Below are 25,669 nucleotides of genomic sequence, written 5' to 3' on the forward strand. Positions count from 1 at the left end.
TAAACAAATTATTTGACTATGGATTCGGCCACCTACCGCCTATACGTAGGAATAACCATGTGCTGCACCGGCCTGACCTTGTCCTCATATTGTGCTAACGGAGCTCTAGCGAATTGCATCACATACAGATTACGAGATCGAACTTGGCACATCTTTATGCTAACTTGATAATATTGAAATTGCAAAAGTTTTTGAAAATACCAAGAAATATTCGCATAAAACGAATATACATGGGTCATTCCACAAAAATCTGTATATTTTCGACGTCATTTTGTCCCAAACTTTTTTAAGATGCTTTTGAATACTTTATTAGTCTAAATTATAGTTCATTTATTAATTATTTAATATCTAAAAGGGCCAGTCACTTTATGCTTTATTTTAGGAGAAATCATAATTTTCTATTTCTTCATACTACATTACTCCTTTGAGTTTTAATAAAGTATAAAACTTATAACCCTAATAATTATAGATAAGTTAATATAACATGTTATAGTTGTTTTGTTATTATTACTTTATAATAAACGTCATTCCCTACTATATACGTTTGCCCCTTGCACCATTAAAAGCTAGGGCCTGACGACTAGGGACTGACGATTTGGAGTAAAACTTAACACAAATGCAGATTAACTTTATATTATAAGATGTTTAATACAATGTGCCGAAAATGGCCGAAAAACCACTCATAAATACTATTAAATTATATACAATTTCCTATTATAATCAATAAAGCTACTCAACTAGGGACTGACGTAGTGACTGGATCAACATTATGTTTCCGCAACAACTGGCGCGTTTGCACTAATTCAAAAAACGGCTACCGCAAAGCGAGTATGGTCTGAGGATAACTTCGTATCGTACTTTAAACTCAACTAAATGTCATTCACTCTACATACATATTAAAGCGCAAAATTATAAAATCAGTTGCGTGGCGAGGGAATGACGATAAAAATTGTGGACATTTTTTCAACTTAAGAAAATCAATTTATTGTTTATTGAAACCGCAAAATATTAATAGAATTGGTGTAACGTGAATTAAATAGATAATTCCTCAATTAAAACAAAGGATTAAGTAGATGTTTCTAAAAATATGGGTGCCGAAACACAAACTTTCGGAGTACGGACATGCCTAGGGAATGACGTTTTGGGTAATTTTTAAGGGATTTAAGATGTTATAAAAATAGTTCTTAAAAATATATATGGTTAATGAATAAAACACATTTCGAGCTGTTACTTAACAATTTTGGAATACAATATTATTTAATATACCAAGTGAAATGTGGCGGGGACTAAGAGTTGACACATTTTTGTGGAATGACCCACATAAATAATATTACAAAAATTGCAAAAGTTTTTGAAAATGTCAAGCAATATTCATGAAAAATTTATGATAATGAATGTAGTGTGTATGTTTATAATTTTTCATCAAGTTAGAAATAAACACAAATAATAATGTTATTATTTATTTTCAAACAATCACAAAATAACGTAAACTTAGTACACCATTTAAATACCTACTAAACCTATATCTTATAAAACAGACAATTAATGCTATTTTTGTTTGGATTTGAATGGACTGCTAAAATCTGTATAATAAATATTTATCCTACTAATAACGTAATATAGCGTCGCTTCACAATTCAATCCAAAGCTATTAATTTTCCGTTCCCTTTTAACTAACACAATAATTGTTATGGAACTGGAACTCTACACTGCAAAACAATACAGATATAGTCGACTCTATCCACCTTTCTCACTTATCCCGAGATGCTAAGAGAGATTAAAAAAGCCGATATATCCAAACTATATTGCCCAATAGACTCCCAGAACCACAGAAGCACTGGCAATATTAAGAAATAGGAAACTATATTAGGAGCTATGTTTTTTGCGGGAGTTTCCTTAGCTTGATCCACACGTCCCCCTCTGCTTGCGGCACCAGGCTGGTGGTCTTGATCCTCATGGGCACCAGGGTCCTCTCGTCGAGGACCAGCTCGTACTTTGGCAGAATTTTCACTAGAGCCATCTTTGACTGTATGTACCCTTGGCGGACGCCTGCAATCAAAGGTTTTTCTTTTAATTTTCAATCCCTCATACATATCAACTTATACAGTGACAGATGTTGAATATGGAAATATAACAAAGATTGTAAGTAGTTCCTATGGCATGGTATTCTTATGTTCCCTCAGTCCAGATGCACATAACGACACTGTTAGACCCTTAAGCCTTGATCACACGTACCGAGTACTCGGCCGAGAGCACTGTCTCGCCCGTTTGCTCGGTACGTGTGAACAGGGCATAAGTAATTTCTTAAACAGTTTATGGACCAGAAAAACAGTTTCATAACTTGATAGGACCATAAGAAGTAAAGTTTTCCAAATTAAGTTTGCTAAGCTTTTTTAAACTTGTACTATTGTTACTTGCTGAATTCAGCATCACTAAAATCCATCGTAACTTCTACTGTTAAGTGTGTCGGTCGATTAAAATTGCTACAGCCAACAATCATTAGAAGTTCGATAATGAGCTATGAGGTTTATCTTGTTGAACTGACAAACATTTGATAAACGGTAAACCCATATGGGTTTAATATGATCTAACAGTGTACTAACTTTAGTATCTAACTCGTAAATGATCGAAGTTGTTGTCTTTGATGAGTTACAAAGTAAATAATTCTTTTACGATACTAACATTAATTTACAATAAATATCAACAGCATAAATGTGTCAAGTATGTCTGAATGTAGGGGTAATGTCTACAAAGAAGTGAAAAATATTTCTAACTAATTAATATTTCACGTCACAAGTTTCCCATAAACATTCTCCGTGATGTGGGGTAGTAAACATGCGGTACGCTTTAATATGTAGGTACTACTATAACAAACCAATCACAAATTCGCTACCAAAATGAACCTAAAGTATGAGACGCACAGAACATTTTTGTCTAACAGAAACATTCCTAATGTGCGTATAATTGCAAAACAATTGCACCACCAGCTAGGTGAAGGTCTCAGTCAAGATGCCTCTCTTAATGGTGCCTAGGTGAAGGCCACCGCATGATTGGTTTCGAACGCGAGTCGCTTCAGTTCAAGGAAGAGATACGAGACTTCCGTGATACTCCGATAATAATTAAGACGAATAACAGTAATTGTTTCCTGCCAGGTAAATAACCCAGAGGTGCATTCGGTATGGCAGCAAAAAGATCTTTAGCTGTCAGAGAATTAATGTTTTAATTTCCACGAAGTTTCTTCGTATTTCTACTATGCGGTAACCGGCCAGCTTGTAAATAATATAAAGCTTTGATTTTTGTATAAACGTATGTATATTATATAAATATCTCCTGTATATTCCTCATTTTCCTGATCATTAATTCCTTTCCAAATTCCGAAAGTAGGCATTTTTCCTTTTAATTCCCGTTTCCCCGTTTTTAACTCGACACTGGCAAGAGGCATAGCATAGCCATAATAAAAAAAAAAAAAAAAAAAAAAAAAAAAAAAAAAACCGGCCAGCTGAAGTGACACTCAAATTAAACCTCAAATTAGGAATTTGCATTTTAAAATCTAGCTTAGGTCTCAATCAATATTGAAAAAATTTAAACATCAATATTCAATTAATATTTTTTAAGAAATATGTAGGAAATGAGTAGAAAAAAGATCACCCAATTTCTAAACCTATCTTAAAAGCATAAAGGGTTACTTATTGAAATGCACAACGTTTTTCGCCATAAAGATTCATAATGCTGATGATCATTTAGTAATTGACACAACTTAGGATGAACTGTTTTTGAATAGTTATTTCGAATAAAAAAAAATAAAAAGAAGCATTTTACACGTAAATATAAGTCCTTGAAATGAAGTTAAAAAAGAATAATGGACTATTGTATTCAACGAATTATATACTTACTAATGAATATTGAAGAAAAAATCGACAATTGCGTACCTACTTTAACCATTAACAAATAATTGTACGCACGAGTAGTAACGCTTTGATAAAGCGTTTAATATACGAATTATTTGTCTCTGCCTCAAAAGATATATTATGCTATAATTTGAAATAGGTACTTGTTGTACTGTGCAAAATAATACAAAACACTATTGTATAACATGACGCATGTAGATTGGATAAGTTACGTCAAATGGCGCAAGTACACTATGCGGAAAATTTACCGCGACGAAGTGCTAGATCGCTTTTCTTTCAATCTTCGAATCGGTAGGTAACCCCAAAATCCTGGGGGGTATCAGGGGGTGCCTTAGGACTTATGAGGTGATCGCCCCGGGTGCCAACCCATGCTACGCCGCCACTGGGTAGAAGAAAGTAACCGAGATGGTATGAGTGAAAATAGTGGTTCTAATGAAAACGCTTACAATGCGTTGTGGAAAACACTGAAAGACCACATAGCGACTCGTGGTATTTCAGTGTTTTCCACAACGCATATTCCTCGTAGGCGTCTTTCAACAATTCTGCGTTATGTCCTATTTATAATTTAAAAAATGGCTTGAATCTATTAAGTTTTTTAATTAAGAATTACAAATAATGAACCTACATAGACTAAATATTTACAAATATTTACAAATTTTAATTTGTATGCCATATGATGTATGTCCATCTGAAAATTGGGTCTGCGTTCATTTTCCGGATCCGGTTCGAGAGACTCCTCTAGACCACGGAGGTTATGACCAAATAATTTTAAAAACACTCCTGAAATTCAGAGTCCTGACATCATAACACCTGAAACATTATGACTATGACTAAGTAAATAATCAAAACATACCCAAACACTTCCTGGGCCCCTCCCCAAACGGCATCCAATGGCAAGGGTGTAATTTGGCTTTGTTCTCCGGGGAGAACCTCTCCGGATTGTACTTGTGCGGCTCCGGGAATATCTCCGGGTCCATCTGGATGGAGTTGCATGGCACGAACACCAGCGTGTCTTTCTCTATGACCAGGTCTGTGCCCGGCAACCGGTAGTCTTTGGTGCACCGCCTGAAGATGGCTCGCATGGAGGGGTACATTCGCATCGTTTCTAGAAGGAAATTATTTGTTTTATTATTTTGTATAAACTATGCGTTACTATGCTAGCCGAATGGACACGAGTATTTTTGAAAGCTTTTTTTTTCTTAATAGACAATTTGACACTTCCCCAAAAATTCAAAATCACAACATTTCTAAAAAGACACTTCATTCTGGTCTTAAAAATTTAATTAATTTTAAATTACCTGTAAATTACGACGTAAAAAGTAGTTTATTTGAGTTGATAAAATAGTGACGTCACTTGCTTGTAGTGCCATACAAAATCTATGGGAGAGTTTCGTTTTGACAGTTTTAAAAAGTACGTCAATTGATTGGTGGTGTCAACACGTCTATTGTTTCGACCGGGAATCGAACCTGGATTAATTGGGTTTAACCAAAACATATTTTATACATATATATAATTTGACTATAATACTATCAAAAACACTAGCAATTTATGCAAATTACCCCATAATTTTCGTGGGTATAGTTATCGACTAGCTTTTAAGAAGCCATTAAAACAAAACACTTAAACAGGAGATACGAGTAACAGTTTGACTTGACAACCGATGCATATATTTTTGTCACTTTTCATGCATTTGAATAAGACGAGGCAAAGACCCCGTAAGGTCAGGTCTAGGTACGCTAGCATTGAATGAGTCGTTAATGTCTCAAGTGGACCCATTGTGTTTTCCATTATAAACAAGTTACATAAGTGCTGTCATCGTAGTCTCTCACTAGGTGAGATAATTTTAGCATCGTATGCAAAAATCCTAAGAACTTAATTTTATCTAAAACTAGCTGTTGCCCGCGGCTTCACCCGCGTGAAAATCAACGACTATATGTTATTCTGGGATATAAACAATAATTCTGTAAAGTTTCATCAAAATCCATTCTACCTCTACCTTCGCACTCACAGCTTTCTGCATAACCCAGGGGTCGACTGGCTGAGAATGCTTAAATAGCATTAGGTCCACCTTTTGTACTATTTTATTGTGCAATAAAGTTTTATAATTAATTAATTATTCTGGGATATAAACAATAATTCTGTAAAGTTTCATCAAAATCCATTCAGCAGTTTTTGCGTGAAAGAGTAACAAACATCCAGACATCCAAACTTTCGCATTTATAATATTAGTAGGATTTATCTAAAACTCATTACCATAATTATAATGTTTAAAAAGCTCTTCGGTCTTTAATTCGCTCTTTATTAACATAGAAACAAGCCTATTCATTATTATGTGGCTCACCTTCCAATACCATGTTGAAATATACCATTTCATTCTGTGCCTCATAGGTACATTTCCCGCCATATTTATCCAGGACTCTGACAATTTCCTCCCTCACTTTGTTCTGGATGTCGGGGTTCAACGCCAATTGATACGCAGTAAACTGACCTGGCGTGAACAAATCATTGAATATAAAACAAAAAAGTAAATTAAGATATTAAACAATAGTAAACTATTATAGATGCAATTTCCTAATAGACCCTGGACATCATCTAGCACTAAAGTGCTCTAAAAGACAAGTCCAACGAACCCAAACTAGATGCAATTCCGCCGTTTCGTTAAGAGTTCCTATGGCCACCTCCAGACTCCATCCAGCTCAATGGTACCATAATATTGCATTGTCATCGTACTTACACAAGTATACCAAATTTTAGCTCAATTGGTTAAGGAGAACTGGTTTTAAATTCAGTTGCAAGATTTATCCCATACTAACTAACAAGCGAAGTGCTTGTAAAAATGGTACGCATATCTTTTTTGCGACTAGGTTTCTTAGAGTATTATACCATTTTGGAATCTTGGATAGTTGCGTCAACTTTATAAAAAACTTGCCGCAGTAGTGTTCATACTTTTTTTTTACAAAACGATGAGTCAAAGTGGAGTGAAAGTAAAAATCGTTCAAAATTTTAAGGAAATAACATATTTTGATTAACTTTTGTGTAAAAACTGCAAGGATTCTGGGGGTTTTAAGAGTTGGGGTGAACAGCAGCACTACTTAAGTTGTCGATATAAACAGAAAAACAGGAATATTTTAAAAATTGTGGTCGTGGTAATGTAAAATATCATAAGGGGTGTCAATTTTCGTCGAATTTCATAATTTATTGTGTAAGTAAAAAAATAATTGAGATAGATTTTTTTCCTTATTTTTCCTAAAGTAGTCATGACTATGTCCGTTCTGTGGCGTCGGCTTATCCTTGAATTTTGGGACACGTTGTATGTATAAGTTTAGTTTTTTTAAAGTTCTTGTGATAAAATGTGTAGGTATACCTACTAGTAACTTTTGATAGTTACTAACCAGACCAGTAATGAATAAACGACTTAAAAAGCTTTTGCTAGGCAAATGTAGGGTGTAGAGAGTGGGTTATTAATATTGAAATGTAGTAACTAATTTCATTCGTAATGTTTCTGTAATGGAGTGTTTATTAAGATACCTGTGGTGGCTGAAGTTTCATATCCAGCAATCATGTACAACATGGTATTGGCTGCGAGGTCATCCATGGAAAATGAGAAGTCATGCGGGCCCGAGACTCCATCTACAATAACCGTCATCGTATCATTAAAACGTTAATTGTGAAAATTGTTGACCACTCTTAACTTTGAATTAAGGAGGTACATTCGTACATATTATGCCGGGAACTTAGCCCTGTAGAAGCAGATTTAAGTTTAAAATATAGAAAAAGACCCCAAAAGGATCGATACTCTCTAGCAATCTATATTTGATTATGCCACTCGGCCTTCTAGTGAATATGGTTAAAGACACTTTATTTCTTATAAGAATACAAATTTGATTCACTTACTGAGAAACTAACATTTTAATTTCATAAAAGGCCTACAATTCAATGTTCGTAGAAATTTTTGTGACTGAATTAATTTGGAAAGCTTTACGTCACACTACTCGTAGTAAAAGCAGACTTATCAATCGATTAATTTAAAGATTTTAAATTGGTGTAGAGTCAATGGAACTACGAAAATCATCGTCGTTTTGATACCAACAGTGTTTTAGACCCCTAAAGAAAATAGTTCTGTGTACCTTTTCCGACCCCCGCTTGATTCCTCAACTCAATCAAAGTCTGCAGGAAGTCGTTCCTTTTGTAATCGTGTTTCTGCCGGTGTTCCACTGTGTGCTTCACCAGGCCATAGAAGAAGCCCTCAATGCGATCACTGATACGCTTTATTTTGAGTTTGTCGAAAGTGTCCGGAGCTATGAACGCGAACGCGCGGATTATGGTCCTGTAGGAATTTTCACTCTGTTACTTTCAGAAATCGTTATTCAATTATTGTAAATCGAGTTAGGTACAACCTGCGAATTTTATCGATTCCAAAAGCCATCTTCGTTGAAGTTTTTCTTAATTTATTTGATTTGTTTATGAATGTGCCGTTTTAATAATAATGTTAACATGGCATGGTAACTATGTTCTTAACACCTCTAATGCTACTTAATAAAAATTTTACATAAAAATCAACTCTACATTTTTTTACAGTATCGAGACATTTAAATCAAAACTATCTTCACTCTTCATCTAAAACTCTTCGGAACTTACTCTAATTAAATTACTCGTACGTAAAGCTATAATTGTTAATTAAATGTTATTTATTATGATAATTGTTAATCTTTTAATAATAAATACTGCGCGAATACCTACCTAGTTTTAAAGAAAATCGATCTTCTGGAGAAACAGTAAGTCCAGCATACTTACTACTAACTTATGAATGAGTTTAGATTGATGGATATTTCAGGATATATACAACTAGAAACATTAATTTAAGATTACTCACCAATATAATGTTCGAGGATCAAAATACTCACGCCCTCTGTCGTAAAATTCGGATTTAGCAGACTTGAAACCGTTGCATTCCAAGCCAAATCCGATGTTTGCGATAATCTCCATTGCATATCTCCCGTACAACTCTGAGAAGTTGATCGACTCTCCATTCGTGTGCAGGGAGTCGGCATAATCTTTAGCATCATCCGCTATCTTTTCCACCATCGGATACACAGTCTTAAGTTTACCAGATGTGAACATCCCAGACATTTTTAAGCGAAGTTTCTTCCACGCCGGTCCATGTATGTTAAAAAGATTGCCGGCAAGTCTGTCGCCCACTCCGCCGGAGAATGTGCCCCGCGATTGAAAGTACTCAAAGTCCTTAATCAGAATGTGCTTTGCTAACTCCAAATCGTTCACGCACAACACCGGCCGGTGGAAACAGTACATACCGACGTACGGTAAATGCTTGTACTTAAAGTATGTGTCGCAGTACGGCTGAAAAAACTGTGCTTTCCTCTTAACCACTTCCTTTATGTTACCGAACGGGAACACCGGCTTTGGGCTGAACACTCCCCGCCGGGTCCAGTAAGTGAAGCGGTACTGGTACCACATGTAAGTCAGGCAGAAAGCGCAGACCGCCAATATTACGAACACGGCCATAGTTATTACTTAATGATTATTACAATACACTTCACTTAGTTTGTTAATGGTCACTTAGATATCTCGTTTAGTTGGGAAACATCGAAGAGCTAATTTGGCCATTATTTTAGTAATCCAGTGCTTTGCGTGCAATGGTCGCGACGCCAACAGCATCGACTGAGTCTCCGAAGGTTGAGTGCCTGCGCCTGCGCTGGAATCAACATTTCAAAATACATCAGCCTGAGGTCACAATACACGTGAATGCCGACATACCTATATGAATTTCGACAAAACCAGCTCTGGATTATTATATTAATGATACTACATACGAAAATAACGCATAATTTCCGAAAGCTTCTCAATAAGTGCATTTAATTTAAGGAAGTATTAAGCACCGCGTCAAAATTATAAAATCGTTGTATATTTCAATACACACCTAAATGTTACTTAACTTGAACTTCGTTAATATTAAATTTCAAATTGGCCAAAATTTATCCTCGAAAATATACGAGACGCGACTGTGTTGAACCAGTCCCAGTCAAACTATAATGGTGTTAAACTTATTAGTCCTAATATGTGGTATTATGTTAATGTATTTCATTATTATACATAGATAGACGTTTCTGGTATACGAAACAAATAAATTCATCATCATTATCTTATTACCAGGAGGGTTATTTTAATTCATTGGATTTTAAATTTCATTCTATGTATACTATGTTTAAAGCTTCCTCATAAATCATAGAGAAAATTAGTTAAAGATATCGAATCCAAAATCAGACTTCGTTTTCGTTATCTGCACTGCATATCTGCATATTTATTAGCATAGATGAAAGACTTATTAAATTCTTTACTCTTAATATTTTTTCAATAACAAACTCTACCCTCATGTGTAAGGAACTCTATGACTACCTACATTTTATGCAGTATGAGAACAAAACCAGTAGTAGCATGGTTCTAAAAGAGCCTAGTTCCATTCCACCAATGTTATTATCCGAATTCTCACCGAGCACCTGTTGACACATACAATGCAATCCGCGAGCTATCAATGGACGTGACTAAGATGCTGACAGTAGCCCGGCGGGTCCTTATTCAGGTTGCTCTTGTAATGACGGTTACGCAACCATTTCGCCACTCGCGAAAACTTGGTCACATTCGCTTACCATTCGTTCGGTTTGCTTTGTTTAACTTCGGAAATTGTGTGCAATACCCTATTTAATGGGTAAACGATCTGTTAGTGAATCCGTGTTGTAAACAAAATCGATCTACTTAATTACATTAACGTTCGTTTAACGCAATCATTTAATTTTAACTAACCTGCTCTCGTGTAAAAGTTAACATAACACAGCAAAATGTATCACTCCTTCTTCCCTTGCATGCTAATTAGCCAAATAATAGCTGAATATGTGAAACTAATGATAATACCTAAGATTCTGAATGTGGTACCATAATCAATAAATTATTCTTGATTCCCAGGATCTAAGATTTTCATCTTATTAGTAAACTAGCTTTTGCCCGCGTCTTCACCCGCGTGAAATTTAGTTAGTGTTATTCTGGGCTATTAAACAATAATACTGTAAAGTTTCATGAAAATTCGTTCAGTAGTTTTTGCGTGAAATAGTAACAAACATCCAGACATCCATACAGACTGTCGCATTTATAATATTAGTAATTTAATGAAACGCCTAACAAATTAGGAAAATGAATGTCTTCAGTACTACTACTGAAGTTTTTTCACGACTTTCCTATATTAAAATATGGTTTTCCTAATCATTTCCATTTTTTTATTTTGTGTATTAAAGATATTTTATCCTAATTTATTGTCACAGAGGCGTCAATACGTCTACCCGTGGTAGGTCCACCTTTTAGGTGATTGCCTCCGATTGATCACGTATTATAAAAAACGTATAAGATTAGTGAACACGCACGTGTTAATAAACTGGATATTTAAATTGATGGGCCTGATTAATAAAAGTCACATAATTAATTCATATACAGTTTACTTAGTATGCTAACATGTGCTTACAATTTTCACAAGATTACACTTAATAATACTAACACACTATAATGTAGACACACTTACAACAATTCATTAGCATTCAATTATTTTGCAAGAGAACTACTTTCTGTATCACAATCTCCGTTGACGACTTGTCTCCGCAACTGCACCAAGTGCTGCAAATACTCTGTGGGCGTTCGAGCCGAACTTTCAGTCCTGTAACCACCTTTTTTGCCATTATGGTAACCAGACAAATAACTCTCGTATTTATTCACGGAAGTTTCTAAACTATTGCACGAAATCTTCAGTTCTTGTTCAAGGCTCCTAAAACTGTTACTGTGGTTGCACCGTAACTTCAGCTTATCTTCGAGAATGTTTTTTCTTCGCCTAAAAGAAGCATTAGACGTGTCACGCGATTCAACACTATCGCTCGAACTGATATCATTATGCTTTGATGATGTTTGGGAGGAATCATTATCATACACCTCTTTATTCAGACCTAAAAATTCTCTATACAACTTTGCTTTGGCTTTTGCATACTTTGCCCCTTTGTAAATCGGTGTGTAGTTTTGACCCAAACTATTGGTTTTATTTCTGTCAGACGCTGCACCGCCTTTCTTCCAGATGAATGAATCAGTTTCTACTTTACTTGAGTCTGTAGAATCTGAATAAGAATTAGAGGGCGTATCTTGACTGTCCAGAATATTCGCTTCATTGTCTATATTATTATCAATGGCTTCGGAGTTGTGATTTGTTTCATAAAATGTTCTTTTGTTCTGTGTTTCACAAGTAGCCTGCGAAGCGACGGAGGAAACAGGAACAGTATCATCTTGGAACTTCACTAATCTCTTTGTGCTATCCACTGCTCGAGGTGGAGACAGAATAATATTGTATGGGTACAAGTTTTCATTGCGACCTAAAATCATATCTTTCATATCACTGGAATCTACCCTTTTTAAACAATCTGGAGAGACACGGGGCAAGACACAATCTTCCGTATCTGAAAAGTCGTCACAGTTTTGTAATGATTTCGAGGAATTGCTGGTGGCAGTGTCATTTGCTATTTCAATTTCTTGCGGTATATTTACGTTATAAACTTTAGCATTCTGTTCAATTTTAACAGTCTTACTACAACAAGGATCAAGTGTACTATGATTAGTTAATAAATCAGGAGGCATGTTCTGGACTGATTCCGATTTGCCACAGCTATTATTGTCAGCCGTATTATCGGAATTATCATCAGATGTTTGTGACTCTGAATCAGCAGGATAAACTTGTGAAATGTTAATACTTATAACTGGTGCCGCATTTTCATTAGAACATTTAATTTTTTCAGAATTTTTCATGCAATTACACAATACACGTCGTTTTCTTCTTGGCGGTGGCACTATTAGAGTTTGCGTTGTGCGATCACTTTTAGTTACTACGTCAGTCATAACGAAAGAGCTTCTGTGAACAATTTTCTTTTCATCGGTTATAGTAGATCGATCGTGAAAATGTAACATTCCATATTTAGAACCAACAGCAATTTCTTTACACCGAGGAGTCATAGGCATAGTTTCAGTGGCTGCATCGCGATGAAGTGTGTAACTAGGTTTATTATTTCTTAACATATACGCCTCTAAATCTGTTTGTACGTCGATACCTTGATCTCTAACTCGAGTGACCATTTTTTTCGTTTGCGTATGAGCCGGAATACCTATTCTCCGTTTGTTTCGTAACGCTTTCTGACTTAACTCCATGAGCCGTTGCCGCGCATTAGTACAAATCTTTAATTCGCTCAGCGGTTCCATTATTTTCTTGTCTATAACTGTCTCCATTTTCGATGCAGCTGCCTCTTCTTTTTTCTTTATTTTATTGTATAGTCTTTCAGTAACTGAAGCTACTATTTCGGCTCGTTGACTGTCGTATAGAATAGGAATTTGTGGAGCTTTTGCTTTATCTATTTTCCTTATATCGTCAATCTGAACTTCACTTTGACTGGGCATCACATCAACTGTGTGATCTCCGTGTAATTTTTCAACAATAGGTAGAATTTCTTGTGATTTGTATTGCCTACGCTTGTGTCTAAGTGGAGCAATGACTTTGAGATCACTATTACTTTGTGTCCTTTCTAGTGCAGGTCCAAATAATTTGTCTACTTCTTTGGTTATTTCACTGGTTATATCGATTTTGATATTTTTATCCATCGCGTTGATAACATCCGAACTACCGCTCGCTGCTGATGAGGCGGTGGAAGAATGAGCGTCGGCTTTCGGATGCAACAGATTCATAATGTTACCTATTTTTGCAGTTTCTTCGGAGGAATCAGGAGATTGCAGCTTTACATTGTTCGCATACAATTTCCAATGATTATCATCGTATGAAATTTTTCCAGTTTCAGGTATCTGAAAAATATAGGCATAAATTAATTAACTAAGTTTCTTTCTGTAAGATTGGTTTAAAATCGTAGATTTTTTGCAAAGTAGGTACATTAAGAGCAATTTCGCACTACTTCCGATACGAATCCGTGACGACAATTATTTGTATGGTAGTTTACGCACATACGATTTATGATTCGATAACCATCATCAGATTCTATATAGTTTAAAGGATTCCAATTTTACGCGAAACCGTTCTAAGTGACCAAAATCAAAGTTACTGATTTTTTATAGTTTGATCTTGATATTTCTTATTTATTTATAGTATGAATGACCACATCTTAATTTGAAAACCAATGACGTACGTATTGAATGTGATTCCTGCTAAGTTCTGCTAGCAGCTGTGTGTACAATGTGCGCAGAGCCGGACGGCTGGCGGTGACGCGCGGCGACGGTAGTTGGCGCGCGCGCTCCGCCCAACGAAGGGTCGACGCCGACTCGCCGTAGCACGCGACGCTTGGGGACACAGCTGGTGAGACAAGTTACTTTTTATACAAAATTCGGGGCAACTCACCGCTAATCAACGCTAAATTTTGTCAGTGTGTGCGTGCACGCCGCATACGTATTGGCGCGCTCACATACAAACCGCGCTCAGGCGTTTCTATGAAGATGACCTACTCATTTGTATTTACTCTGGCTATACCCACAGCTAGCGCGCGCGCTCCGCCCGGCGCAGGGTCGACGCCGACTCGCCATAGCACGCGACGCTTGGTGACACAGCTGGTGAGACAAGTTACTCTTTGAGCTAATATTGACGGGACTTTCGGTAGCTATACCCACAGCTGGCGCGCGCGCTCCGCCCAGCGAAGGGTCGAACGCCGACTCGCCGTAGCACGCGATCCTTGGGGATACAGCTGGTGAGACAAGTTACACTTTGAGGAATATTGACAGGACTTTCGGTAGCTATACCCACAGCTAGCGCGAGCGCTCCGCCCAGCGCAGGGTCGACGCCGACTCGCCGTAGCACGCGACGCTTGGGGACACAGGTGGTGAGACAAGTTACTCTTTGAGCTAATATTGACGGGACTTTCGGCAGCTATACCTGTAGGCATGGGCGTCCTTAGCTCTTAGGGAAGTGGTGGTCTATTCAGGAAATGCAGCGCCTTTCCCTACCTATGGCTATAAATGTAGTGCTGAACAATGCTTCGTTCTTACATTGACTGACATTGGTTGGTTCGCAAAATAGAAGAAAAACTGAGGCATAAGATACTTATTTAAAGACCACTATGAATAGTATGTAACTTACTAGCGATAATAAAAGCGGAGGCGCCTCCCGTGAAGCAGTCCTTCAGCAGCCAAGTAAGGGCAGAGTCGCGGTATGGAACGAACCTCCCACGCCCGCTTACTAAAGAAAATACAGTTTTAAACAAACAATGTAACTAAATATTATTTTCAAGCGTAATAATTGCAAATACATTGGCACTGTGTTCGATTAAAAACTTTCTCGTGGTAGAATGACCTTTGGGTCTAGCTAGACAAAGTGCACATGTTAATCGCAAACCAATCGAACCAGTTTTTTTATGAAGTTTTTACGGATTCGATTTTCGATTCGATCAAAAAGTGCAACTTGTCTAGGGGGCTTGTCTAAAGGTGAGTATAAACTAGAGCATTTTCTCGAGCATTTCTATGTAATGTTTAGCGTTCTTACGAATGGTGCAATAGAGTTAAAATGTTTGGTTCGTGAAAAGGTGATACACTAGAACATATCATAGAGCGGCACGTTGTTCTGTTACAGGTAAATGCTCTCTAAATGGTCTATCTATACTCACCTTAAAGCGGACGAAAAAAGTTCATTTGACTATTACAGGTAAATAATACAGGCAAGAAGGCATTGACTTATTCATTAAAAACTTACCTAACGCTGAAATAACATTGCTAAGAGCAACCAACGATTTATTTATGTTTGCGCCTTCTTTCTGGCGGCCGTCGCAGCCTTCCCAGCCAGCTTTCTCACTGCATAAGTAAGAAGTTAATTAAATACATTTCTTATTTTAGATTTAGAAGGTTAATAGAGCAGGTTTCGAATATTAGTCTCCTCTATATTGCGCGCTTGTTACACTTACATACATGCCCGGCTTTACTTTATGGCTTCCGAATACCCTCTCCAGACTAGACTATAGTTGGATTAAACTGTTAGTAGGTAAGGCAACCTTTCTACTAAGCTCCTAATAAACCTTTGCGCTGCCATCATTTCACTAGATGCTCCTAATAAGAAGTAGGTAATGCACATTAAACTCAAAACATTAAATGCTGCTAAGTAGATTTATAGCCTAGGTCACAACATGACTGATCTTGGGTATGGAAAAACAAGGATGTAAAATAATTATCTTTTTGAATTTATGAACTTTACGGCCTTTGGTGCAAGCTAGTGTATAACATGCATAACGAACGGCATATAATGCTGATAAAGTAAGATAGATACACAGCAGGTAAACCTACCTGCCAGCCAAGTCAGCGAGATGAAGAGTAGCACTGGCGGTAGCTATCTCCAAGAGAGCATGGGACCGCGAAGATGTGGCGTTGCGTCTGGTAGCAGCCGTGCGACGACGGCGCGAGCCTTCGCTCACCAGTGCTAAGAGCGCTGCCACGTCATTGATGGCTACCCTTCGGAGATCTACGAAGCAAACGATAAACTGACTTCTACCTTGTGTTCAAACGTGGCGCTAGAGTGGCTATATTTAAAAGAACTACTCCACGCTGCAAAAACCTACGCCATGTTATTTCTAGATTTACGAAGCTTATTATAAAACATAAAAATTTGCCTCCATTCAGGAGTGACTAGTTATTCTCTTGGATCCCTTGATCGAATGGTAATCACGATAGGTTTAAAATGTATGCCTGCTGTGATGTCACCAATGCATGGGCCATGATGGATGAAGTCTACTAAAATTTCTGACAGTGAAAGTTGCCAGTGCTTTAGGATCCTCTATTTCATGTAATTTCTCTACCAATAACGCAATTCAGTGCGCGTTTCCCTAAATCCTGAAGCGACTCCAGCTTTTTCCTCGGGGACAACCTGTAGCTAATGCTAGTACGTAAAACTAAGAGTTGATTTTTTGTTGGCGTTGCCCCTGCGCCGGGGCAGCGAGTGGCACGTGGGCGGCGCGCTCTCGCCCGCCAGCAAGTCGTGGACGCGCTCGTTGTAGATCACCAGGACACTGACAGTTACACCTCTATACATAAAGACTCACTTTGCACGTAGGGCCCTCTGTCGGGGTGCTCCCTCACGCGCAGGTCCTTGCGAGCGTTGCCCCTGCGCCGGGGCAGCGAGTGGCACGTGGGCGGCGCGCTCTCGCCCGCCAGCAAGTCGTGGACGCGCTCGTTGTAGATCACCAGGACACTGACAGTTACACCTCTATACATAAAGACTCACTTTGCACGTAGGGCCCTCTGTCGGGGTGCTCCCTCACGCGCAGGTCCTTGCGAGCGTTGCCCCTGCGCCGGGGCAGCGAGTGGCACGTGGGCGGCGCGCTCTCGCCCGCCAGCAAGTCGTGGACGCGCTCGTTGTAGATCACCAGGACACTGACAGTAACACCTCTACATAAACACAAGACTCACTTTGCACGTAGGGCCCTCTGTCGGGGTGCTCCCTCACGCGCAGGTCCTTGCGAGCGTTGCCCCTGCGCCGGGGCAGCGAGTGGCACGTGGGCGGCGCGCTCTCGCCCGCCAGCAAGTCGTGGACGCGCTCGTTGTAGATCACCAGGACACTGACAGTAACACCTCTACATAAACACAAGACTCACTTTGCACGTAGGGCCCTCTGTCGGGGTGCTCCCTCACGCGCAGGTCCTTGCGAGCGTTGCCCCTGCGCCGGGGCAGCGAGTGGCACGTGGGCGGCGCGCTCTCGCCCGCCAGCAAGTCGTGGACGCGCTCGTTGTAGATCACCAGGACACTGACAGTAACACCTCTACATAAACACAAGACTCACTTTGCACGTAGGGCCCTCTGTCGGGGTGCTCCCTCACGCGCAGGTCCTTGCGAGCGTTGCCCCTGCGCCGGGGCAGCGAGTGGCACGTGGGCGGCGCGCTCTCGCCCGCCAGCAAGTCGTGGACGCGCTCGTTGTAGATTTCCAGGAAACTGCCAGATCAAAGACAATACAATTACAGGATCGTCTACAAGGTGCACGTAAATTTAGATTTTTAACATCTCCCCATCCCCTGGAATAGATCGCTTCCTAGCGATAAAACAGCCTAACTAAATTGATCCGTTTTGATTTTATATTTCTTTTGTTTGTCAGTTTTGTGTGGTTTGCATTCATAAATAGTCTCCCTTAGATAAGTAGATAATGGACACCTTTTAAGTATGTATGCTCCGTGATTAGGTAGGTAGGTAGGTAAGATATTTAAAAGCAGATGGGGTGATTTGAAAATATTTAATTAATTTAGGCATTTCCACCTTTTTCGTGATTCTGGACATCCTATAACTAGGTACTCATTGAAGACCACATTCCCTTGTCCGTATATTTATCAACAAAAGTATGATTGTTGCAAAAAGTAGGTACTATAGTTTACCTACTTTTAGCACAAGCCTAGCAGTTTAAATACCAAATTAAATTCTAACATAACGATTAATGATAAACGTTGAACAGTGATAGTGACATAAGCGGTAGGACGAGTATATCGTCCTTGCGTGCCGTGCGTCTTTGTGGCGCAACTATCATTTTGTAAGCTCTGCATACTTACCTTGCTTAGTTTGATTTAATTGATTTTGTAATTAACCAGCATGCAGATTTAACGACTCCGATTTTTTTTTCTTTTATTTCTATTTTGTGCTTTTTAGTTCAGCAGAATCTTCTAATTCAATGGTCGTATTTTTCGCACACTTGTATGACACTTGTTTAAAAAAGAGTTAACTCAAGAATATCAGTTTTTTTGGATCTTCTTTATCTAACATTAACATAATAAATTAATCAAGTCATTACTCAATTATACCTATTGGAAAGCCTAATAACCTTTATCCATTTTGATTTCTATAAATAAACATTAAATACATCCTTCATTAATATTTATTACGGTTGTGAAGAGAATATTGCACAATATTTCTGAGAGCATTGACCGGGGGCGTACTATAATGGTTTTGAATATTAATCAACAATTTATTGTACAGAAAACTAGATATAAAAATTGTCACCTGGGCAAGATTCGCAGTGAGCAGTACCCATAGATACAATCTTTATTCTAAAAACATCACAATCTCAAACCGTTTATAACTCTTTTTTGTAATTAATCGATTGTATCTATGCAAATAAAGAAATAAATTAGTGTTTCGATTATTTTCATTGATAACCAGTGACATTGAGAAATAATCACAAACCGGTGTCCAAGAAGAAAAAAGTTTGGGTATAGGTATTAACAGCTTAAGCTGTTTTTTTTTTATTAATTTAATCACTTATTCGTATTCTTTTATTCAAAGTTATGCTTATAATAATCTATTCTTCCTATTAATTTCTTATGTCACTAAACATTAGAAATTATTATTGAAAATCCTATAATTATTTTTACAGAGCCTATGTGTTTTAGGTAAATGGCATCAATGAAAATAAAATAATGTTTTGAAGCTGAACCTTGACTTTGTTGCCAAAACTTCAGCACAAAAGACAACAAACTTCCCGACTAAACGAAATCTACAATCATTACTGTTTGTCACGACCTGCGAACTAATGATTGCGTTTTAATGAAATGCTACAACTTCGCTCGACACTAAACTACATTTTAATGAGTCGATTTTGTTAATCCGCACACGCGTACACGCAGTTCATTTGTTTAATCAGCGAATCACTATCCCTTACCTTCTAGGACTAGGTAAGTACTAATATATTATTACCTACTAGTTAACTGGTCTACTTCTTAAACTCTTGCTTGATTGCCAAACGTAGTTTTAGCAGATCTTTATTTTTTTTCTTAAAAAAACTCTTTGGTCTTTTCGTATTTTACTAATTTAGTTACCTATACGTAGGTACGTAAATTATTATCCTCTTACTTAATAATACTTAAGACTTCTTTGTCATCTTTTTTACAGCGAATTTCACTAATTTCGATAACGCAAGCCATAGGGAAAAAGCATTCGATATTACAAAACACGAATGAGTTTACAAACAAAATCGTTGTGTGGTTCCGTTGATATTATGAACGTGTCGATGATAGCCACGATAGCTGTTCATGTAATTTCAGTGAATATCAAAAGCTTAATAGCTTCAGGGAAACTACTCGAGAATCGCTCGAAATGGAAATGTTTCGAAATTCATTCGGAACATTGCGACTAAATTTCACAAGACAAGAACTCTAACACATCCATACACTCTGAAATTGACTAAGTACCTAGCTCAGTATTGTTAAACTCGACGTTACATTATCGGGATCAACTGAAGTCAACTGCTTCAACCCTTTTGCCAATTCTAGATTCAAATCTATACGACTATAGAGCACGACTCTAGGTAAGTAGGAATCTACATCTTACCTAAAGGAGAGAGACGGCAAAAACAAGAAGACTAAATAAGTAATAAACTATATCAGCAGACAAATCGAGCGATGCATGAATGAGCTCGTGTGTAAGGGTGGCGTGCCAGTAGCGACTAAACCTGGCGCAGACACCTCCAAACGTGACTGCTAACAAAACTGCCACTGTGTACACTCAGCCCCAAATTCATCGCTATTTACTAATGTAACAATTTCTATAGCTGATAGGCAGGTACCATGTAGAATGTAGATGTAACAGAGGATAGAGAAAAACATTCTATAAGTAAAAACGTCGACCTATTTTCCTCATACAAGGATAAATAACAATAGACGTACTTACAAAATTTTGAATTTTTTAAAAGTACCTAAATAAACTCACTCGCTCAGTTTCAAGCAGTTTTCTTACTTAACAAAAAAGTGTGCAAGAGTGTACTTATGTGCACTCACCAGAAACTTTTATGAAAGTTGTGTTTCTTATTATTTTTTATAAGTTACACGTATTATTTTACTCATACCCATAACTTTGATTTAGTTCATAGGTTAATGAATTTATTGTTTGGTAACATACCTAACTTGTGAGTCAATCATTATAACTAAGCTTTTTTTACAGCAGCTTTTATATCTCGTTAGAGACAGAACAAATGAATAAAATTTGCATAAACTGTCACATAAAACAACAAAATTGATAAAATCCTTTATCACTTAACTTCGCGTTGAAAACTTTATAAAATGTAACAACACCACATAAATAATCACGCGTCACAGGTCCCAACAAAAAGCCCTCTCTAACAACATTCCTTAAAAACGTTAGTTTTGTATAAAGATACTAACATAACAAACTTACCCAAGTTATTTTCCACAGAGCGTTTTCACAACTGTGCGCTAAAACACTGGGCGGGCGGCTCGTAGGGCGGGCGCGACACTCTGCCAGAGGGGTGTGAAACCATACTAACGACTGACGGCGTGTGCTAGCCACGTTGCCTCGACATACACCAAATGCAATTTGTAGGGGTAGAATATGAAGACGAGTCTGTGATTTTTTAAAAGTTATTTTTAAGCAAGACAAGGCAGATTTTGACCGCAATCGCACCTGATGTTAAGTAAGATGCAGTCTAGGATCGTACATAATCTGCCCTGTAAGTGCCTATTTACTCTCGCCTTGAAAAGGCCCGGATTATAGTGTTCAGGAAAGGCAGCAGCAGGCAGCGAATTCCAGTCCCTAGCCGTTCGCATTAAAAAAGATTTAGTTTAATCCATGATTACTTTTTTCTTTACAACTTTTAAGAAAATAATGTTCAATCTCCATCTATAAGATACTTTGTGTAGGATGGAAAGTATGCTAATTCAATTTTGAATTAAATTCTTCAACATGCTTATTTGTCAATTTCTGTAGAGTGCAACAATATCTATCTAGGCTATAAGAATAGTAGCGCAGAACTGACTCTACCACCTACTTCTATAATCTTGTGTTATCTATTTGTTCTGTGCTAAGGCATCTAAACATTACATGAGAATAATTTAAGTACTGTGTGTTAGATCCCATATCCATATATCTGCGGATGCATAACCCATGCCGTGTTTACTATAGGTCGTGATGATTAGAGATATTAGCCGAGATAAGCCGAAGGTGCGAAGGTGTGGCGCTCGCGTGTCGCGCCGGCCTTGGGCCCAGGACCGGGGTCTTTATTACCCCGACTTAATCGAACACCAGCCGCAATACAAAACAACAAGAAACAAAGCTGTTTATGATCCCTTTATTTTTTATAGCTTCCGAAACAAATCATCATTTGTGTCTTTATTTCTGCGCTTTGAATTTCATTAGCTGAAGAAAAAATGCATTAATGATTTGTCAAGCTAAGAGGAGCTGGACGTTTACAACTTGAGTATCTTACCAATGATATCCGAGCAAAGTCCACTAAGGCCCAGTTTTTTGATTCATAGTTAAAATAACAAATTGTTAAATTTTGTTACTAATGGTTAAATATTAACAAAATGTTAACTAATAGTTAAAAATGTACTAAAAGTCAAGGTAACCATTGTTCGAAAAACATTTTTTTCTGTGGGTCTAGACAAAGTGCAAATTATAATCGCAAACCAGTCGAAAAGTGGTCGAAAGCCCCTTTTTTCTATGGAGTTTTGACGGATTCGATTTTCGATTCGATCAAAAAGTGCGTTTTGTCTAGGGGGGCTGATATTTAACCACTTGTCATTTGACATCTGTCAAATTTGACTATTGGTTATTTTAACTACGAATCAAAAAACCGGGCCTAAGATAAATTTACAAATACAGTTAATTAGATAACGAATCCCTGTTAACGACTCTACCATGACGAAGTGATCACATTAATCCTTCAAACTTTTGTGTCTATGTGTTTTGCAAATAATAAACCTTTTACTTATCTATCTAACATTACTTAATGCAACAATTTCGTCGGTTTTGTTTGATATTAGGTACAATTTTTCGTTTTCAAAGTTAAAATTACTCTTTCACTTCTTTGACAACTTGGCGTCAAAATCGAAATAGATTGAGATGCAATGGACTAGACCAAATATTCCATTTGCCCCGTCGTCGCGTGCCCCGCACCTATAGCTCCTTCACACGGCATGCATAATGGCACACAATAGATTTAGCTCCTGCAACGAAAACCCGACACTCCCAAAATACAAGACCAATACTGAATTTTGACTTCAGAATGGACTGGGATATACTTTTTTGATATAGGCACTTATCAATAAGGACAGCATACTAAGTACGTGTTACTTCATACAAAAAGATGACTGTAATAATATTAGAGTTCATTAATATTCAATTATACAAAAATGAACAATCTTTATATGCATTATGCATAAAGCAGATTCTACTCGTACTAACATCAGCCAGAGACAAATGCTTGGCATTAATTCTGGGCTAACTTTGTCGTGCACGACGCGCTCCTTCCATAGGTCTCTGTAGAACTGCAGCAGACGCAAACTATCCTATTACTTCGTTCGTTTCAGCCAAATGATGTCCACTGCTGGACAAAGGCCTACTCCAAGGTTTTCCACAATGCACGGTTCTGCTATCCTACCTACTTACTTACATATACCTATTTATGCAATACCTACTTACCTGACAGTAATGTCGAAGGGCTGCACCTCAGCCAAAGCCCTGCATATCCTCGGCACCAGCCCCGGGTCTGCTTCGGTTCCCATCATGGTATGGGTCTTGCCCGTAGCGCTCTGTCCATACGCTAACACGCATGTCGAATTACCGCGGGTGACGCTCTCGATTACTTGGCGGCCTATTGTGTTGAATACCTGAAAGTGTTCAATGATAACTTTGATAAGACGCAATAATTTGAAATAAGAAATTAGCAAGAGTCAAAGGTGAGGGTCAAAGAGGTCAAAGAAATCAATAATTTTAAATAGGAAATAAGGGTCAAAAATACATTGAAAGGTGAAAAAATGGCAATTACACCCAGTTTATGAAATTATATCAAATAGATATAAACAATGCTATGCTATGATATTGAAATGCTTTGGCACCTCATACCCAACTTGTAAAGTTCTGTTCTCCTTATAACCCTACTTACTTATTTAATTAATCTTTTTGGGTAAATATTGCAGTTAATTTTGTTGTTAATTAATATTTTTTTATGTAGGTACCTAGCAAATTATAATTTATAAGAACCTTTTCTTGCGAGACATAATCCGGATGAGTAGCGGGCAAAGCGCTATCGAACGCGTAATCCGCGTAGTAGCGGCGCACGCGCTCGCGGCTGTCGCCGGCGCCTGACACGCTCACCTAGGCAAACACATGAGATACAGGGTGTTATTATATTTATTTATTTTCATCCGCTCCGCGCGGTTTCCAAATTGACTCACGTGGAAAATTTGCTTCGTTCATGGAAAAATACGTACACACAGTTAACTGCAAAGCTTAATAGACATAATTTTGAGCGAAAATAAGCAATAACCTTTAAAACTTAAGATATGGGCACCCGCGGATTAGACTTTCAATATATTTTTTTTGCGAAAAATACCACAATTAAAAATAATTACGATAAAGTTGTATTGTCAAATTGTTCTAACGAGCTTAATAAAAAAATTTGGATACTGATAACAAAGTCATTCTGTATAATTATAAAGCTTTTCCCATTAAATGGTTGTTCAAAGATTAACAAACCATTCTTTGTCGCGTGCCCATAATTTAATTAAGCTTGTAGTCTTTATTGAGACACATAACTACATTATGTATCAAAAAACAATCAAGTAAGTAAATACTTTGTGAGAACAAAACTTACTTTTACATTTGTGATAGTAACGGTATTATTATCGACAATGCTAACCACGGGAATGCGATCTTTTTCACTTCGAAGCTCTCTGTAAGAGATAGGATAGATAAAATAAAATTAAACGATATGCACGTGTCGCAGTTAACACTATGTACGAGTATGCAAACTTTGTAATAAATAATGTTTACTTACCTGTCAGTAAATGGACGCACTCTTATTCCTAACTTAACATTGGACATACTTAGTACTCACATTAACGAAGGTAAACAATAATAAGTAGGTACTAAATACCTATTTAAGGTAAACTTATGACTCCGCGCTTACTTCATACTATTCGAATGTACCTACAAAACCATAAGATTAACGTTTACGTTAGAATAAAATATTATTTAGTTATCTACAAATTGAATTGGGGGAGTCGGATTGCAGTGCTATAATGCAGCGGCCGCTCCGTAAACTAAGTTATTTTGGTCGCCACACACACTTCCTGCAGTTTCAGTAAAAATAGAAAACGACCGACCGAAACTAATAGAAAGGACAGATTTTATCATCTCTCCATTATGACTCGTCGCATCTGTCCGGTGCTTATTGATGGATCTTGAGTACCTACTCGTATTTAGAAGATTTTTCATTTTTTTATTTTCTGCGAAAGTTGTTTAAGTACTTACTATACGAGTAATTCGACATCCACAAATAGAAGTAGGTAAAATCTTTTTAGATTAATTTAAGTGAGAAGTAAATTTGTTAGTAGGTGAGTACTTAATTTTTTAAGTGAACAAACCTTTGGGAGTCCCAAAGGTTTTCCAAATTGGGACAAACCATCTGTAGGTGGGAAATGATGAGAGAAGTTACATTAATGTAACTACACGCACTTATTTTACTCTGTTCTTAGGCTGCTTAAAGTTCAATATGACGCTCAACAAGTGCGTGTAACGAGCGAACAAAAAGAAAAAAAACACTCACAACAAAAAAGTGTCAGGCATAATACACAAAACTTTTAAAGCGCGGCAAAACAAAACCCGCTCTCAATCTGTTTTTTTTTAATTACTTTTGGATCAAGTCTATTCAGCCAATTCATTCATCGAAATTATTTATTGAAAACATACAGAC

General features: G+C 37.5%; 2 protein-coding genes across 2 annotated transcripts; both read right to left on the reverse strand.

Moving 5' to 3' along the window:
- Window positions 1-1,490: 1,490 nt before the first annotated feature.
- Window positions 1,491-9,602, reverse strand: LOC135080553 (probable cytochrome P450 6a14). The gene is made up of 6 exons (XM_063975204.1): window positions 8,783-9,602; window positions 8,037-8,236; window positions 7,438-7,539; window positions 6,251-6,397; window positions 4,762-5,013; window positions 1,491-2,049 (listed from the first exon to the last, which is right to left on the reverse strand). The coding sequence occupies exons 1-6, from the start codon at window positions 9,430-9,432 to the stop codon at window positions 1,874-1,876; spliced, it is 1,527 nt and encodes a 508-aa protein (XP_063831274.1). The 5' UTR covers window positions 9,433-9,602; the 3' UTR covers window positions 1,491-1,873.
- Window positions 9,603-11,414: 1,812 nt separating this feature from the next.
- Window positions 11,415-24,855, reverse strand: LOC135080862 (uncharacterized). The gene is made up of 12 exons (XM_063975591.1): window positions 24,752-24,855; window positions 24,569-24,647; window positions 23,956-24,069; window positions 23,395-23,582; window positions 17,759-17,907; window positions 17,389-17,550; window positions 17,022-17,183; window positions 16,270-16,444; window positions 15,686-15,783; window positions 15,077-15,175; window positions 14,136-14,299; window positions 11,415-13,797 (listed from the first exon to the last, which is right to left on the reverse strand). Exons 1-12 carry the CDS (start codon window positions 24,796-24,798, stop codon window positions 11,515-11,517), a joined length of 3,720 nt encoding a protein of 1,239 aa, XP_063831661.1. The 5' UTR covers window positions 24,799-24,855; the 3' UTR covers window positions 11,415-11,514.
- Window positions 24,856-25,669: the final 814 nt, after the last annotated feature.

The sequence above is a fragment of the Ostrinia nubilalis genome, chromosome 18, assembly GCF_963855985.1.
Source record: "Ostrinia nubilalis chromosome 18, ilOstNubi1.1, whole genome shotgun sequence".
In the NCBI taxonomy this organism is placed as follows: Eukaryota; Metazoa; Arthropoda; class Insecta; order Lepidoptera; family Crambidae; genus Ostrinia; species Ostrinia nubilalis.

Excerpts from the sequence above, each read along its gene's own strand:
- LOC135080862 (XM_063975591.1), bottom strand. The coding sequence starts at position 24,798 with ATGTCCAATGTTAAGTTAGGAATAAGAGTGCGTCCATTTACTGACAG. Across the intron at positions 24,648-24,751 it reads GTGCGTCCATTTACTGACAG|AGAGCTTCGAAGTGAAAAAG; the intron begins GTAAGTAAACAT and ends TATCTCTTACAG. Across the intron at positions 15,784-16,269 it reads CTCGCTGACTTGGCTGGCAG|TGAGAAAGCTGGCTGGGAAG; the intron begins GTAGGTTTACCT and ends TTACTTATGCAG.
- LOC135080553 (XM_063975204.1), bottom strand. The coding sequence starts at position 9,432 with ATGGCCGTGTTCGTAATATTGGCGGTCTGCGCTTTCTGCCTGACTTAC. Across the intron at positions 8,237-8,782 it reads GATCCTCGAACATTATATTG|GACCATAATCCGCGCGTTCG; the intron begins GTGAGTAATCTT and ends AAATTCCTACAG. Across the intron at positions 7,540-8,036 it reads TCAAGCGGGGGTCGGAAAAG|ATGGAGTCTCGGGCCCGCAT; the intron begins GTACACAGAACT and ends CGGTTATTGTAG.